This window comes from Pongo abelii, chromosome 4 (genome assembly GCF_028885655.2).
Source record: "Pongo abelii isolate AG06213 chromosome 4, NHGRI_mPonAbe1-v2.0_pri, whole genome shotgun sequence".
NCBI lineage: Eukaryota > Metazoa > Chordata > Mammalia > Primates > Hominidae > Pongo > Pongo abelii.
Window position 1 is genome coordinate 110,809,657 of NC_071989.2, and position 14,047 is coordinate 110,823,703.

The 14,047-nt window shown below is 35.2% G+C and overlaps 1 protein-coding gene across 18 annotated transcripts in view; it reads left to right on the forward strand.

Annotated features, from left to right (window-relative positions):
* PAM (peptidylglycine alpha-amidating monooxygenase) overlaps window positions 1–14,047 on the forward strand; it is a 165,096-nt gene that overhangs the window by 50,251 nt on the left and 100,798 nt on the right. For all 18 annotated transcript variants that reach the window (XM_009240934.4, XM_002815767.6, XM_054555761.2 and 15 more), the window contains exons 4-6: window positions 993–1,080; window positions 11,986–12,071; window positions 13,487–13,570. In XM_009240934.4, the coding sequence (XP_009239209.3) occupies window positions 993–1,080; window positions 11,986–12,071; window positions 13,487–13,570 (258 nt within the window). The remainder of the gene's footprint in view (window positions 1–992; window positions 1,081–11,985; window positions 12,072–13,486; window positions 13,571–14,047) is intronic.

Below are 14,047 nucleotides of genomic sequence, written 5' to 3' on the forward strand. Positions count from 1 at the left end.
AGTTTGATGTAGAACATTTTTTTGTTTTATAAGTACTCATGTCTCACATACACATTTTAGCAATAAGTGATGTTTTCTTAATTTTATCAAACAGACCAAAATAGCTGAAAGATGCATTTTTGCACACACCTGAGATTTAAGATCATTTTGGGGCTATTTAGCATTTTGTGTGCAAAGATGACTCGTAAACAGCTACTTCATACTGGACAGCATTTTGATGAGAACGCAAAAGGATGAGCCAAACCCACACTAGGAAAGGGAGTTCATAGATAATAATATAATTTATTTTTAATTTTTTCTCTTTTAATTATGCACTTGTTTATTTTAAGGTCTTTCAACAACTATTATTAGGAGAAAACAAGAAATGTCATCGCATAACTTCTAATATCTTTAACAAGTATACCATGCTTATTGAGCACAGTAATTTTATGTCTTCTGTATTTTTGTAAAGATACGTTTTCCACTTTTATTTTTCTTTCCTGGTAAATTGCTTCTTCATATACATCCCAGTGACTATATAGTACTGTTGTTATTCTAAGATGGTTATAAATTTGTGTTACGAATTTTTGTGTTCACATTTTGACCACTCACTTTGGCTTCTTTTTCACTACAATGTTGAGCAGTGTTTTATGATACTCAGCACTCTACTGAAGTCTGAAAGGAAATATACTGTGAATACATAGCCTGCAGATTTCATTTAATACCCATATAATGCCCTCACCACTTTAAAAGAGGTCTTCCATTTTAAAAATGTGTGTGTGTGTATGTGGGTATGATATTCAGCCTATTATTTTTCCTTTTTACTCTTAATCAAATTATCAAGTCATGCTTATCTTTAACAAGATACTTTATACAGACAGGGCATTTGATCACAAGAACATCAAACCATCTTTTTTATACAGGTATTTGAACTGTTCAAAGATGTATTTTATGACTTTGGTGCACAGAAGTGTAACTTGTATTCACATACATGTATTATTTTCTCGTAACAGTTGACTTCAAGCCTCGAGCCAGCATGGATACTGTCCATCATATGTTACTTTTTGGATGCAATATGCCTTCATCCACTGGAAGTTACTGGTAAGGATAATGGGTTTACAGTATATAAGGGTGTAGAAAATGTGTTTTACAAGTGCAAAGTGTATCTGTGCAAGTATTTTACAACTGGTTAATAAATAGGCAGAGCATTTTAAGAAAAAGAACATTGTTCATTGTCATCACGTGGTTATCATGGTTTATCACAGTTATTTAGTCTGCTATAGAGCATGTCTATCAGCCTTTGTCACTGACTTAATAAATATATGTCTCATGGACATAAAGATGGAAACAGTAGAAACTAGGATCCCAAAAGGGGCTGGGAGGGAAGGGAGCAAGAGTTGAAAAACTACCAGTTGGATACTATGTTAACTATTTGAGTGATGGGTTCAATAGATGCCCAGACTCCAGCATCACACAATATACCATGTAACATGTTCCCCTGGAATCTAAAATAAAACAGATTAAATATATGTATATTGTTATACAGTATATGTCCAGGTGCAGAAGGTTAGTAAAGAAAGTCTGAAAATTTAGATTATTGATACTCTGATATTAATTTTTTAAGGTTCATTATTCTACCCAAAGAGCATCATGGTTCTGTTTATTGAGCACTCTTTCTCCAGACACTGTGCCTGGTGATGTAGGCTTACCATTTCATTTTATCCTAATGTCTCTGCAAAGTAAATATTGTTATTTCCACTTTACAGACAAGAAGCCTGAAGCTCAAAGTGACCCAGTAAGTTGTTTACGGTAGTAACAAAACTGGTGCAAGATAAAGATTGAACCCTAGCTTGTCTGATTCCAAACCCACAGTTATTTTCATTTTACCACACTGCCTCCTATTTATTCAAGTAATTATTAATTCAATTAGATATTATTAGAAAGTATTTGAATCACTATGGTGAGTCTTAATATCATGCCATAAACAATCAATAAACCTCTATTAAATGCCTATCATATGCCAGAGCTGTAGCAGATGCTTGGGAGGTTCTAGGAAAAATAAGATGTTTTCTACCCCCATAAGTTTACAACATAATTATGGTTTGAGATTGTCCCTCTCATTTTGTTCTTTGGCATTCTTGAAGATCACTGAACTCTGAAAATAGCCACACTTTTTAAGCTTCTTATTTTCACGTAGACCCAGAATCACTGTCACACATTTAATAGTCCAGAATGACTGGTGTGCTTTGCTTTGCATTGAGGAATCTGTTTTGAGGTCCTGTCCTTACATAATCATGTAGACTGATGGACCTTTCTCTGTGCATCCTAACATTCATTAGTCTGATGTGAGTCAAGCAGCAACTGCTCTCTTGTCATTTTTATAATAAACAATATAATATGTATTTGGAACTGTTAAAAGCACAGGGCAATTAGTGGAAATCTCCACGGACCAAGTACCATCAAAGCATTTGTTAATAGGCTTAAGTTATTTGATGAAAGGAACATATCACATAGGAACCCAACCTATGTGACTGGGTTTATGTAAAAACAGAGTCAGCAAATCACAGTTAATACCCTTCAATATCAACATTCCCGTTTATACTCTTCAGTAAATTTTTGTAAATGAAATTCTGGGATTAAAAGATTATTCTGTGACAGCTTTTCCTGAATCTTATTCAGTAAATCACATCCTTTGGTTTTTATGCTTTAAAACTATTTCTTCTGAAATTACCAATATTTACCTTTGAATTGGACTCATTGAAAATAGCTAGAAGGAATGTAAGCTTTTAAAGTCTGCTTTTGCTGCACCTTGGTTTAAGGGAATGAGTGAGAAAATGAAACAACACTTAAATGCTATTCCAATTCTAATTGTTAGGAAAAATTATCTAAAATGAGCCAAGCATAGCTCAGCGTTCTCATGTTAAGGGAATACAACAAACACCTCATTTTGTCCCCTTTAAAATATTTATTAATATTCTTAAATAAACTATTTTGAAATTAAATCTATAAGATATATTGACCAAAAATCTTCCACACTGGGGAATGAGAAGTTTCAAAGAAAAATATAAATGAAAGTGAAAACAGAAATTTTGAGTAGAGTAATTGCTACGTATATTATTTTGCTAAAATTATTACTTGAAAGTCAATATAGTAGAAGGAAAGAGCAGTGAACTAACTTGCTGGATTCCCTGGGTAGGTTATTTAGCCCATCTAAGATGGAGTTCTTGTCTTCATTTTAGCAAAAGACTTATACTAGGCCATTTATAAAGCCTCTCTATGCTCTAAAATTCCATAATTCTATGAATATAAATTGCATGCAAATGCTGAGTCTGATTGGAAAGGCATTATTTCTAGGAGTTGGAAGTGTGTGCACTGCTTGACTCACCTCAAGCAAGCAGCTCACTGTGTTTTGCCAGTCAGTTGCATCATTGAGTAATTACAATTCTTAATAACACTATACCCATATCATTTTAAATGGATTTTAAAATATTTGCCTTGTATCCCATAGCCCCACTTAATTTGTAGGTTTGTTATGATTGAATTTATAATCATAAAACAAGGACAATTGGTGCTGTTATTCGTCATCTTTTAACCAAGCCCAACGCGTTTAAGTCTAACATTTAAAAGTAGGATGTTTTCAATATGTGAACTAGAAGACATACATTAAGTAAAACTGTTCTAATGACTCTGACTTCCACAATCAGGCCTTTTATATATATATTCCTTTATATATCTAAAGATATATAATACATATTTATATGTATATTTATATATAATATATGATATATGTTATATATAATATATTTATTTTATATTCTTTTTTTTTTTTTACTGAGTCTCACTCAGTCACCCAGGTTCTAGTGCAGTGGTGTGATCTCAGCTCACTGCAGCCTCCACCTCCTGGGTTCAAGCAATTCTCCTGCCTCAGCCTCCTCAGTAGTTGGGACTACAGGTGTGTGCCACCATGCCCAACTAATTTTTGTATTTTTAGTAGAGATGGAGTTTTGCCACGTTAGCCAGGCTGGTCTCGAGCCCCCTGACCTCAAGTGATTCACCCACCTTGGCCTCCCAAAGTGCTGGGATTATAGGTGTGAGCCACCACACCCAGCCACAGGCCTTATATTCTTATTTAAAGATAGTATACATTATTTATCTTCCAATATTTGGCAAAATCTATACTTTAAAGAATTAGAGCTCACAGGATATTTCACAGCCAGAACTTTCAGTTGCTTCACAGAACATATTTCACCCCCCACCCCCAGTGCCTCACAGGCTCAGCCCTGAAGATAGTCAGTGGATATTTTCCAGCTGTTTAACATCTTATCCTGTCATCTGAATTATAGTACTCACAACAAAAATCTATCAGTGTCAAAAGTCTTGCATTATTTTTCTAAAATTTTTGAGTCATGGAATTGATCACCCACATTTTATAGTTGCATATCTATTCTTTAATTATTCTAAGATATAGACAGCACTTCAATGAAGACTCCTAAACTTTCACATATATTTTGGGGATGATACCTATAACAGTTTTTGATGCTTAAAAATAACCAGAAGTCATTCACACTCTAGGGAAACTTATAAGGAAATACAAAGCTGTTTTAAGGAAAGAAGAAAAAGCTATTTTAACATCAAAATGTCAAACTCGGATTTCCTCTTTTTTGTTTGTTAGCTAGGATTTCCTCCTGTTTACACTTTAGTGTTCCATTTTCATTGCGAGCAGGTTGGCAAATAGGTGTCTTTAATATAGAAAATATGTTTCCCCTGAAATTATGAAGTTATAATTCATCCTCTGTCTTCAGGAAGCATTTTTAATATGAAGGCAAAGAGCTATTCTGATGATGTTTCACTGTTGTGCTGCCCTCCTTTGCTCTTTGTAATTGCCTCTTTCTACTGTTCATTAAAATATATTTACAGTTATATTAAGTTTATATGAAAATAGTAGACACAGCATGAAGCAGTTTTCATTATGTAGTCATTTTAATTTTAAAGTTTTTTTCCTCTGCACACATTCTAGCCTTTTGTGACTCATTCCAAATTAGCAGCTCACACTGGCAATGTGTCTAGTTAATTATATGCATGTGCATTTAAATTGCATACGTTGATTTGAACCTTTTAATATACTGTAGGGTGGTCCCTTTATAGTTAGAGTGGGCCTAGTGCTCAATTCCAAATTAGCATAACTCTAGAGGATGCAAATAAGGACCAGCTGTTAGAAAAGAAGCAGTTCTGCTGACCCATGTAAAGAAGGTGACAGTACCTGTCAGATGTAACCCCAATGCCTTCTTCCCAGGCATTTGGAGGAGGAAAACGATTAACCCTATCTAGGGACCAAAAGAAAATAATAGCACCAAGATTAGAGCAAGCATATCAATAGCATGATTTGTTGCACTTTATTTGTGCTTTATAGACTTAATTCAAAGCATGACAATTCTAAGTTCCCTAGATTTATTAGCTGAATATGAGCCTAAACTAAGCTCTAAGTGAGCAGATGCTCTTTTGAAGTTGTTAGAGTCAGTAATGAAATGAAATGAAGGTGCTTAAATTTACTATTTAAGTAAATTTTTATATTTAAATTACCCAGTTTTCTTTAATTTAAAGTAAGTAAATTTTGAGGATATCTTGGAAATTTAAATATTGTATTCATCTATTCTATGAATTACTTCATTCTGTTTTTACTGTTAACAATCAATTTTTTAAATGATAAGTGATTAGCTACTTAGAGTTTCAGGCTTTGAAAATCATGATATTTTGTTTATACAAATTGTGTTGGCATTTGGGGTAATTCTGGAGTGCTCTCTTTTTTAAATATGAGATTGTAGGCTTGTGCATTTTTTATTCTGCTGAGCACAGGACATAGGTTTTAAAGCAATTTAGGATTGCAAACCCCAAGATTTTGTGTTTAAAATATTGGATGATTAAAACAACTGGGCTTCTTATGTATCCAGTCTTATACTTTGGTGTGATCTTCTATGCATAGCTAAAATTATTTTTAGTTCTTCTTATTAATATTTGATTTTAAACCTTTTTCTAATGACACTTAGGACCAACTAATCTTAACAAACCAAAGATGGCTTCTACAGGTTGTAGATGTTTTTTATGAAAAAAAATCCCAGCTGGTTAAATGAGGCTATTTCCAGCTGTTCTAACTGGGAATCATTCTCAAGCTAAAGCAGTAGTGCTTTACCATCTTATGAAGCTTTGGCTTAGATCCCTTTCAACTGCTTCTATTTATTAACCACCTGCTGTGTCTTTTTAAATGCCACTATCTCCACAGGGTTACAGCTGCTGATGAGACGAAAAAGGAGATAAAACATTATATATAGAGAGAGAGATGCCTGTATGAGAGATACTCTGCTTGGGTACTTATTTAAATGACTATTTTTTAAAGGTGATGCTATTTTCCAAATAAGCCCACAGCTTTGTTGCCTCCCTCCCAGTGATAATGATTCTTTGGTTGAGAACAGTATTTGCATGTGCTGTCTTTATGCTCCTATTCCGTATCCTGGCCCCTGTCATCCATACACTATATACAGCAGGATTCAGTGTGTCTTCTGCAATCCTCTCTTTGTTTTTTCTGCCGTAGGAAACTTCTAAAGTTAAATATGTGTAACATCCTTGTCAGTATAAATAAAAATAACAGAATCTCCCAAATCTACACTGTCTCTTGTTTTAAGCACTGTAAAATGTGTCATTGAGTGCAGTAGCAATGTTTAGACATAAATTACCGATAGGCTAAAATTAATAGCATCCATTCCCTTTTTCCACTTTAATATTGTAATAGATTCCTATCATATTGCATATTGGGATAGTATAACGGATCAATTTCTAAAACACAGTTGGTCTCTGGTTCTAACTTCCAGTCACCAATGAGTATGTTCCTTGGCTAATAATATTAAGGTACTTGGATTAAAGGTGTTAATAGGAGTTCCTTAGAAATTGCCCAACTCTTTGTAGACTAGTGTCAACTTTAATAAAATAGAATGTTATAGTTGGAACCCTTTTGACTGTTTCAACAGAAACAAATGCATTTTTCCTCACAAGACTAGTACTTAATGTTAAATAGAGTAGCAATATTATAATGCAGCATTGTATTTAGCACAGATCCAGAACTGTGAAATCAGAACGTCTTGGTTTCAAATCTCAGCTCTGCTACTTGGTAGTGGTAATAAACACTGGTTAAATGATGTAACCTGTATTGGTCTGTTTCCTCATCTGTGAAATTGAGCTACTAATCATCGGCAGCTTGATCGGGCCATCATGAAGGGTAGATGAGGTAATGTAAGTAATGTGTTTGGTGTAGTGTCTGGCATGTAGAAGGGATAGCTGTTATTTTTATTCATTTATTAATAAAGTATAAATCATTCACTATGTGCCAAGCACTTTGTTGGGCATGGAGAATTTGGTATGAATAAACAGACACACACTCTGCTTTTATGGACTTACTGCCTGTCTAACCTTATTGGAGCAAAGGAACAGTGGGTGGTTTCTGTGATGCTATTTATCAGGCTGATATTTCTTAATCACCATTCTAATTTGCTTTTTCATCATGTATCCTTCTAATTACTATATTAATGTCTGTCCATTGCATTGAAGTTCACATAGGATTGTCTGAATTTGGGAAAATATTCTATGGGTTTATAGAGCAGGTAATAGTATTTGAATATCTGACTCATACTGAATGCATTTTGAAAGGTAAGGACCATCCCCTCATGCGATTGATTTTGTGTTATGTTTCTTTAAAAAACTGTCTAACTTTAGATCAGTTTTCCTGGTTGTGGTTCTGTTAGATATATAATGCATTAAAATAGGAATTTAAGGCTATATAGACTTAACTTGAGGGCATGACAATTTTTTTTTTTTTTTTAGCCAAAAGAAGAAATGAGTTATCAGTTCTGATCTTCCCTGAGTAACCTTGGATTTTAAATAGCCTTTAACAGATACAACCAGAGAGTACTTTAACAGTCAGTCATGCTGTATCTGGATAATTCAAAATGACAAGCTACCACCTTTCAGTGCTTGGCACAGTCAGAAAATATTCATGCCATCTGAATGGTTTCCCCGTGGATTAGATGTGAAAACGGTTCTATAGGAAAGCTCCAAGAATCCAGACTAGTTTTATTTTCAAATGTTAATTCTCATCATTTTTACTATGAATACTAAGAAACCACAAGGGAGCTATGTGAACCTTTCCACAATTTAATCGACTTAGTCTGGAGGAGCCTTATAGGAGAAGCTGCTAGAATGATAAGAAAAAGAAACCTGGTTGATAAGGCCTGAAATTACAACAGCCATTGATCAAGAGTTACATTGCTTCCCAGCCTTAAGGCTCTCTTTACTAGTAAGAATAGTAAAAATCCCTTCTACTTCCATAGGTCCTTTTTTTCGGGAAGCCAAAATATACTATACCATCTTTCTCTTTTTGGTCATTTTACATGGAGAAAATATGATGTCATTTTCATTTAAAATGGGAAATGGAAATGTTTACCACTCTGATAATGTTATCAGTTATAGAACTCAGTTCTTTTGCCCTTTTGTTTTTCCTCTTAGTCCTGCCATTGAGTTTTAGGATTAGTTCCAATGCCCCAGTGTCCTCCAGTGAGTCATTCTTTACTCAGTCTTGAGTTTAATATATTTTTTATTGTAAAACAGGGTTTTAAAAATTGAACCAATGTTTGCTTTGAAGCTCTTATTTACCAGACCTGATAAGAGAATAAAATATAAAATCATTGTCTCTTTGTGAATATGTCACAAACAACTTATTTCGTCTCAAATTTGATTTTAGAATTGCATGCAAAAATTGCAACTTAGCTCAAGGATGACAGTAGTAATCAAAGCTTATCTCCACATAATATCATTCTCTGCCCATAAATCAGTGTCAAGAATTGAGACAGAAGGGACTGTGACAGCCAGAGCTTTGAGTCATGGTTTGGCTGTTTGACCTTTGGAAGTTACTTAAACTCTCTGAGCTTATTCAACTTTAAATTACAACCTGCTGGCAGTGTTCTTATATAAGCTGATTTGTTCAAAAAACTACGCAAACAATAATTCAAATTTATTGGTGTTTATATTTTAAATTTTTAATCTAATTTTTTTCAATAAAATATTATAACATGAAGTTGAGAGTGCAATACAATTTAAGCTAATTCAGCTCTTTAAGTGTCTGCACATGGAAAGTTAAAAACTCACCGAGAGGTAAGTTTCACCAAACATTTGTTTCATGCTGGGACTTCAGCATGAAGATATTATCCTACATACTTGTACTCGAAGTCCTCACAGTCTGGGTGGAGAGAGAGAAGTAAGCTGACACTTAGGATGAGGAGTGCTATAGTTAAGGAATGGAAGGTGGGTGGGGGTTGGAGAACACTTCCCTGAGGAGGAAGGCTTGAACTGAATCTTGAAGGAGAAAGTGAATACAAGTTTTTCAGGCAGAGAGCTGGGATGGGATATTTCAGGCAAAGAGAGCAGTGGAAATAAGGAAGACTGGAAACTGGAAGCAACTTGGCAGGACTAAAATGGGGGTGTTGTCTGGAGACAATTTCTAGATCATGAAAGGTCTTACGTGTTATGCTACAAGGTTTGGATTTTGTTTTGATTTTATTTTTGGGAAGCACTTGAACGATTTTGAGCCAACAAATGACATAATCAAATGTGTAACTTAGAAAAAGTTACTAAGCCAGTTTTCTCTGTTATATTTCAATCTGGTTCTTTCTAGTCATCCATTGAAAATCAACTTCCATATCAGAGGAAACAGTTATCTTGTTTAACCTAAGACTGTCATCACATTGGTTATAGGCATTTGTAATGTTTATCATCTTTGTTGAAACCTATGAAAATTGCCACCCAAATCTTTACATTTTAGTGGCTCACAGCAGTGAGATACAAAGTTCAACACATTTGACGATATCATTTTCTTTAACTATTATAGCTGAGGCCAGAAAGGAAAATTTTGCTTTTGGGCATCATCCAACATCCTGAGCCTTTTAGCACACTTGGCACAGGGATGTCACAGACATTTCTTCCAACGTACAATTCTCACATGGTAATGATCAGTCATCATAAGTATATTGTATTTGACAGTGAACAGTAAGAAACCACTAGTTGATGTATTTTATATTACACATTACACAATCTCTTTCTATAGCCTGACTTATAGAAGCAAGATCATTTTGCTAAGTATAACCTTATCAAGACCTCCTGGTTCTGTGTCCCTCACCCCTTAATTCAGACAGATAACACAGTTGTCTGCACTCATTGCCTATCCTCCAACCTCATTTCTGGCTAGAAGCAGAAAACACGGTAAGAGTCCCTGCCTCTGAGTCTGAAGCAACTTCTTACCAGTGGTTTTCATACGTGCAATGTGGGTGTTTTCTGTGTTTCTGGCTTCAGTTTCTAACCTATTTAGGAATCTATCACAGTCTGCCTTTGCTTCCCATCCAGGTCAGGGGCAGTGTACATTTTTTTCTGTGTGAGCCAACTTCCGTCCCAAGAAGCTGTATTTGTCCTTGTCCTTTATAGTCTTCAAGCTTTTCAGATCTGCCTACACGCCTGGCTCACCTTTTTTGGTCCCAGTTTTCAAAACACAAATATACAAATCAACATAAAAATGTAGCCTAACAGTGTTTGGATTAAATCCAATTCAATAATAGAAAAAGCTAAGAGATATATTGTAATGGGAAAAAAAGGTGTGGCTTGGAGTAAGACATACTACCATCTATTAACGTGGATCTACCAAATATCCGAGCTACCGCACTGAGTGCCTTATACACATCACCACAACAGCCCTATCACAGAGGTTTCCATATAGGAACTGGGCCTTTGAGGGCTTATAAACATGCCCAAGATACAGAGCTGCTAAGGGGTGGTTCTAGAATTGAACTCCAGATCTGTCTTTCTGCCTGGGTGTTCTTTTCACCCTGCAACACTCTCTGTCAACAGTGAATCTTCAGATAAAGTGAATGTTTTGTTAAATAATTGCCCTAGAATAGTACTTTGAAGGTTATAAAGTCTCATTTGATTTACAGAATAACTCTGTGATGTAAGTGTAATTATCCCTGTTTTCCATGAGAGAAAACTAAGGCTTGGTAAGATTAAGTAACTTAAAAAAAATTAAGTAACTTGCACAATATGATACAACTTATTAATGCATTCCAGTATTCATAAACTCAAAACGTCATGTCATGCATATATAAGATCAAGAACTCTTAAGAGAGGCTGGACGTGGTAGCTCAAGCCTGTAATCCCAGCACTTTGGGAGGCCGAGGCAGGTGGATCATCTGAGATCAGGAGTTCAAGACTAGCCTGGCCAACATGGTGAAATCCCATCTCTACTAAAAACACAAAAAATTAGCCTGGCGTGGTGGTGGGCACCTGTAATCCCAGCTACTCAGGAGGCTGAGGCAGGAGAATTGCTTGAACCCAGGAGGCGGAGGTTGCAGTGAGCCAAGATCGTGCCATTGCACTCCAGCCTGGGCAACAAGAGCGAAACTCCATCTCAAAAAAAAAAAAAAAACCTCTTAAGAGGGACACACTTGTATTGCTTACCCCACTGATGGTAGGCACTGTTTGTTGCTTTGGCCAGATTTGTTGACAACAGTGATCGCCTAAGGGGAAATGTGTATGACACTTTTTTTAGTCCAGATTTCTGCTGCATTAGCTTTGGTTTATACAGACCGTCTGTGTAATGCTCGTTTGCTTTTCTACCTGATTACATAGAGTACATTCCATATATGAACATATCAAAGTAAAAATTATGTATCTCCCTCACAGGATTGTTTCACATCAGGCAAAAAAAAAAAAAGTTTCCCCTTTTATGTGCTTTTTTTTCACACAGTAATAGTTCTTTGCTCCAGTCTTTATTAGGATCTTAAAGCTAACATTATACAATGATGATATATTGATGTACTTTGGTTTCAAATACCTTCCCCCATCACCTCCCACCATGGGGAGCAATTTGTGCATTTCACTATTTAAGTCTTCATTTATACTACTTTTTATTTTCTTCAGGTTTTGTGATGAAGGAACCTGTACAGATAAAGCCAATATTCTGTATGCCTGGGCAAGAAATGCTCCCCCTACCCGGCTCCCCAAAGGTATGTCAGAGCCTCTTGGGTGGTCTTATGTTCAGCTGCTTAATTTCTGTTTCCAAAGTACTTTTCATTATAGTCCTTTCTAACCAGTGTTGACAGTGTTCTATATTGCTGCTTCACAGTAAAAGTACTTGCATTACCTGTTTTGTATTGAAAAGGTTTCATTTAGGTAGTTACTCTTTCTCTGCCTCTCTTTGGTAAGTAGTTTGCCCACACAACAGTTTAGATAAAATTAGAAAATAACCAAGGATACCTCAAGCCACCTTTGACCTAAGGCACATTGGTTCTTGACAGCAGACACATTTCATGAGCCAAGAGAGCTAGGAATTAAATAAATTGCTGTTTCAGCAGAGAATTTTTTACAGTCCTGGAACCTAGGTATCTAATGTGATGCCAGACCTCAGCTGGCTTTCTGACTGCACCTCTAAATTGTACATAGCTTCCAATGTGTGAGTGTACTACCAGACTCTCATTTATTACCTGGATATTTCTTAAAGGGCGTGTGTGGGTCTTGTTACAGAATAGGTCTGTCCTGGTTCATGGATGATCTTGTGATACACATGCCTCTCTCTTTCCTCCCTTACTCATTGCCAACATCATTAAATGATGTCTGATTTCTTGCACTTCAAATGAGCCTCAGAATTCTCTCCATATGAGGCAGCTGCAACCAAACAAGTTTGAAACTAACAGGGAGGTCTGTCATAGATTCGTTGACAGATTTAGATACATTGGTAGAGGAGATTTGTAAAAAAAAAAAAAAAAAAAAAAAAAAAAAAAAAAAAAAAAAAAAAAAAAGTATACTTCTGCCTGTAAATATTTTCTCTGTAGATTTTTTAAAGCTCACTAGCAAGCTTTATTAACAGTAAGACTAATAAGAATATTTGGATTCCAAAAATTCACTGAGATAATGGACTTCAGTAATCTAGTTGGTAACTGGTTTCCTCAATGACATTTTTGTAGATACCTCTTTTCATAGCAGAAGAAAAGTAATGCCACTTAAATGCTCCTAAGAAGTCTATTTCCTATATTCAATCATAAAATAAAATAAATATGAATATATACAAAACAAAATGGGAGAATGGGTTTATGTATGTCTTTTAAATAATCAGTAGAGACAGAATTTTGTTTTGTTCTGTTTCTTTCAAAATGAGTGAATTGTCCTCTTAAAGTGTAAGTGATTACTCTGGTTCTGAAGTGGGAACTATGAATAGAATTTCATCATAGTTTTGAGGAGATTATAATGACAGATTATATTAGAAATTATCAGTCAATGTCTGGTATATTTCAGTTTTCATATAATATAATTTATATGTTATATGTTATTTTATTTTCCTTTGGATTTCATAGAACAGCAATTTGAGATTAACTCCATTTTAGATGCTCATTTCTAATATATTAACTTTTTTGTAAATCTTTAGGTGTTGGATTCAGAGTTGGAGGAGAGACTGGAAGTAAATACTTTGTACTACAGGTACACTATGGGGATATTAGTGCTTTTAGAGGTAAGTTTTGAAATGTTGGAAGTAAGCAAAACTTCTAGTACTGTATTGTTTAAAATACATGCACAAACTATTATCTACGTCTTAAAAAAAAATTATCCACACCCTCTGCCCACTAGGGGACAACAGCTTTTGTTTCCTTTAATTTGGAACCGTTGAAGGAATGACTTTTATTTTAGAAGTCATTTCTGTTATGCACCTGTGCATCCTACTGTGTTTTCTTTTATGCTGACTTTATAGAGCTCTCGTCTTCTAGTGTATTGTTTTATCAGCCTGCTCTTGCGCTTATTAGGAGTGCTGATCATTCCAAGCAACACTGTTGGAAAGCATAGGAAGGTACTGGTTGTTTATATTTATGTTGCTCTGAGCAAGCCACTGAGAGTCTATAGGTTCTGCAATACCGAAGAGGTTCTCAAACACTCAGGCGCATGTCGATTCCTTATCTATCCATACCTGGGACTTCATGAACTCATCCATTGT